Genomic DNA, 4,392 nt, shown 5'->3' with positions numbered 1-4,392 from the left:
CAGACAGACTGACACACACTCACACACACACACAGACAGACACACTCACTCTCACACACACACAGACAGACACACACACACTCACACACACACACACGCACTCACACACACACTCACACACATACTCTCACACTCTCTCACACATACACACTCTCACACATACACACTCTCACATATACACACTCTCACACACGCACACACTCTCACCTCTCACACACGCACACATACTCTCACACACACTGGGGTCATGGAGCCTTTGTTGGTACCAGAGTGGATTGAATCACAGGCTTGTTTTAACATTTACAGATAGCTTACACATCTCTGCTCCAATCTCAACTTTGATTGGTCAATCCAGCCCGGGATTGAGTCATGGAACACAACGGGCTGCACTCCTGCTGGTCCCTGAGCTCTACCATCTTGCAGCTCAAACAGAGATGGGAGGGATGAACCTTCACCTCCCACCTCCCACCCCGTCATGGCAGGGAGAGCTGCCACGCTGAGTATTTTTCACCTGCATGGGCCTCACTACAGCACTTATTGCCTGGACCTAATTGGCCCTTCAGGAAAACATGGTGGTGAGCTTCACTAATGGGGCGTTGGAGAGTCAGGGCCATCATTGGGAAGGCAGTTCCAGGGTTTTTGACTCAGCCACTCTGAAGGAACAGCGGGTGATAATAATTCCAACTCTGCACGGTGTAGGATAGAGGGATGGGGAGGGGTGTGCTTACTGGTGCTGTCTAACATGAGTCATCTCAGGTGGGAGAAATATTCTCGGGTTACAGGAGTAAGGAGGACACTGGGACAGTGGCACCCATTGCAGAGTTCTTCCAAAGGGTTAGTACAGGCACGATGGGCTGAGTGAGCTCCGCCTGTGCTGTAGGATTCTTGACATCCTTACATCAACCTGGGACTGGCCTCTTTGCTCAGGGCTGGCAGAAACATTAGGAAAGCAGGCTTTCATTGGGGTGATTACTCAATCTGCACGGTCAACATCCTCTCTCCCCCAGCACTCCTCCACCACCTCTCCGCCCCTATCCTCCCCACTGTCGCATCAATACTGCCCCCTCCACACTTCACATCAGCTCTGAAGAAGAGTTGGCTAGACTCAAAACGTTAGCTTGCTCTCTCTCTCTCTCTCGATGAATGCTGCCTGACCCACTGTGATCTCCAGCAGTTGGTGTTTTTGGTAAAAGGTCACAGGTTTGGATGGTGTGGGGGGGGCTTTGGTGAGACAAAAAGACCAAGGGGAAGAACGGGGGATGGAGAAATGGAGGGAATGAGAAGGAGGAGGTAAGTGATCGCTCAGCTCAGGAATGACTGTGTTTTTCTCAACTCTTCCTCAGAGCATTACAGTCAGGGGGAAGGAATCTCTGGGAGTGAGAGGGCTGACACTCTATTCCTTGTCCACTGAGTAAACCCATCTCAGTGCCTCCCTGTGTGTCCTCACTCTGCCATCTCCGGTGTTTCCCTGGAGTACTGAGGCAAGCCTGAGACAGAGCATCGACAAAGTTAAAAATCTGACAACACCAGGTTATAGTCCAACAGGTTTATTTGGAAGCACTAGCTTTCGGAGCGCTGCTCCTTCATCAGATGATTGTCACAACCACCTGATGAAGGAGCGTCACTCCGAAAGCTAGTGCTTCCAAATAAACCAGTTGGGCTATAACCTGGTGTTGTGTGATTTTTAACTTTGTCCACCCCAGCCCAACACCAGCATCTCCACCTCAGAGCATCTATAGTTCTTTTTTAAAACGACTTACAGGGAGCCGGACGCTCAGAGTTGCTAACAAGAAAGGGATGGAACATCTCAACGATTTTAAAAGCAGATTCAGGAACAAAAGTGATTGAATGAGTCAAAAGTTCCCAGCACATCTCCAGCTACTGCACTAAACCTAACAGCAGACACACACACACACACAGAGTGGGATAGTGAACCCATCACTCCTACAAACACAGCAGGGACAGTTTCTGTGCAAATCCCATCAGTCCATCAGGCAGTGAATGAAGCAAAACGGTTTGTGTTAACCGTATATATAAATCCTACTAGAATATTACAGGAAACCAGGTCAGGGAAAGCAGCAGTTCAATCAACAAGTACTCACTTCTCCCTCACACTGCGCAGAAGACAAGAGAAAGAACATGGGTCAGTCAGAACGTCCGCGCACATTTGAGTTCACGGCACCGAGTTAAAAAGAGCAGAACGTTATTTAGTAATGTAGGCAGACATGAGAGAGATTGATTCATTCATGCAAGCACATTAACACTCCCAGTGTGAACAGGTCAGCAACAAGCATGGCTTGCTCCAGCTTCCAGTTGCAATTTGAGGTTTGACGGCCGTTTTGAAACCAGGGAGAGTTAACGGATTATAGAGAGGGGTTTGAAAATGGAGTCACATACTGCTGCCTTCGCCTCGGCTGCCTTCGCCTTCTTTAACCGGGCCTTACACGCGTCCAAATCCAGGCGTCTGTTTTCCAGGAGTCTCCTCTCCTTCTGTAACAGAGAGAAACCAAGACACAGAGAGAGAGAGAGAGAGAGAGAGGGAGACAAAGAGAAAACACCCTCCTTACTGCACCCTCGCAAATTCATTATCACACACTTCAGCCATTAGAATCGCAGGGACGTTATTGCACAGAAAGAGACCATTCAGCCCTTCTTGTCTACACTGCCCACTCTGTTCCCACTTTCCAGTAGCTGGTCCTTGCCAGTCTCAGCACTGACCCTCCGACAGTGCGGTGCTCCCTCAGCACTGACCCTCCGACAGTGCGGCGCTCCCTCAGCACTGACCCTCCGACAGTGCCCACTCCCTCAGCGCTGACCCTTCAACATTGCGGCGCTCCCTCAGCGCTGACCCTCCGACAGTGCCCACTCCCTCAGCAATGACCATCTGACAGTACCCACTCCCTCAGCCCTGACCCACCGACAGTGCGGCACTCCCTCTGCACTGAATCTCCAACAGTGCCCACTCACTCAGCACTGACCCTCCGACAGTGCCCACTCCCTCAGCACTGACCCTCCGACAGTGCCCTCTCCCTCAGCACTGACCATCTGACAGTGCCCACTCCCTGAGCACTGTCCCTCTGACAATGCCCGCTCCCTCTGCACTGACCCTCTGACAGTGTGGCACTCCCTCAGCACTGACCGTCCGACAGTGTGGTACTCCCTCCGCACTGACCCTCCGACAGTGTGGTACTCCCTCAGCACTGACCCTCCGACAGTGCCCACTCCCTCAGCGTGGCGCTCCTTCAGCACTGACCGTCCGACAGTGCGGTACTCCCTCAACACTGACCCTCCGACAGTGCCCACTCCCTCAACACTGACCCTCCGACAGTGCGGTACTCCCTCAGTACTGACCCTCTGACAGTGCCCACTTCCTCAGCGCGGCGCTCGCTCAGCACTGACCCTCCGACAGTGCGGTACTCCCTCAACACTGACCCTCCGACAGTGCGGTACTCCCTCAACACTGACCCCCCCGACAGTGTGGTACTCCCTCAGCACTGACCCTCCGACAGTGCAGCACTCCCTCTGTGAGTTGGAAGATGTTGGAAATTCAAGGACACCATAATATTTCAAACTGCTCCTGAAGGAGTGCAGTCTGATGTCAGCTACAGTGCGGCAGCGTCAGGTAAGTCCCTTCAAACTCACCGAGATGGTCTTCCAATCTCCTTCCAGAAAGTTCCGTAGTGGGGTGAGGAAGTTGATCATGGAAGACTGGATGAAATCCCGGTCAGCAGCTCCCAGGTGTCTCTGGGCCTCACCCACCTTGATCAGGGTGCTACCTGAGAGGGGACATTCATTATTGCACCGTGTTACACCATAACACCAGTAAACACAGCAGCAGACCTAGGTCATTCAGCCCATTGAGTCTGCTTCTTCATTCAATGAGATCATGGTTGATCCAATAATCCTCAACTACACTTCCCTGCTGGTTCCCCATAGCTCACAATTCCCTTCCCAATTAAAACCCTATCTCTGCCTCAAATACCGAACCCAGCCTCAGTGGCCTTCTGCAGTAAAGAGAGTCACTCCCCCTCTGAGAAAGCAAGTTCTTCCTCAGCTCTATCTTCACTGTGCTGGCCCATTACTGTGCGATGGCGTCTGCTGGCCCCAGACTCTCCCACAAGGGAACATCTCTGCACTTCCACTAACAAGCCCCTTCCAGATAGAGTCACAGCACAGAAACAGACCCTTCCATCCAACTAATCTACGCCGACTATGCTCCCAAACTAAACCATACCTCCCTGCCTGCACTTTGCCCATATCCCTTCAAACCTTTTCTATTCTGTGAAATTCTGGTCTCCTTCCTATCGGAAAGATATTGTGAAACTTGAAAGGGTTCAGAAAAGATTTACAAGGATGTTGCCAGGGTTGGAGGATTTGAGCTACAGGGAGAGG

General features: G+C 51.7%; 1 protein-coding gene across 1 annotated transcript in view; it reads right to left on the bottom strand.

Annotated features, from left to right (window-relative positions):
* Positions 1 to 4,392, bottom strand: part of LOC122564622 (endophilin-B2-like) — a 92,506-nt gene that overhangs the window by 30,017 nt on the left and 58,097 nt on the right. The window contains exons 3-5 of the mRNA XM_043719711.1: positions 3,643 to 3,840; positions 2,398 to 2,490; positions 2,103 to 2,114 (exon numbers count right to left, since the gene is read on the bottom strand). Of these exons, the coding sequence (XP_043575646.1) occupies positions 2,103 to 2,114; positions 2,398 to 2,490; positions 3,643 to 3,840 (303 nt within the window). The remainder of the gene's footprint in view (positions 1 to 2,102; positions 2,115 to 2,397; positions 2,491 to 3,642; positions 3,841 to 4,392) is intronic.

This window comes from Chiloscyllium plagiosum, chromosome 30 (assembly GCF_004010195.1).
Source record: "Chiloscyllium plagiosum isolate BGI_BamShark_2017 chromosome 30, ASM401019v2, whole genome shotgun sequence".
NCBI lineage: Eukaryota > Metazoa > Chordata > Chondrichthyes > Orectolobiformes > Hemiscylliidae > Chiloscyllium > Chiloscyllium plagiosum.
Note: the sequence above shows the minus strand (reverse complement) of the source record. Positions and strands in the feature narration are given on the sequence as shown.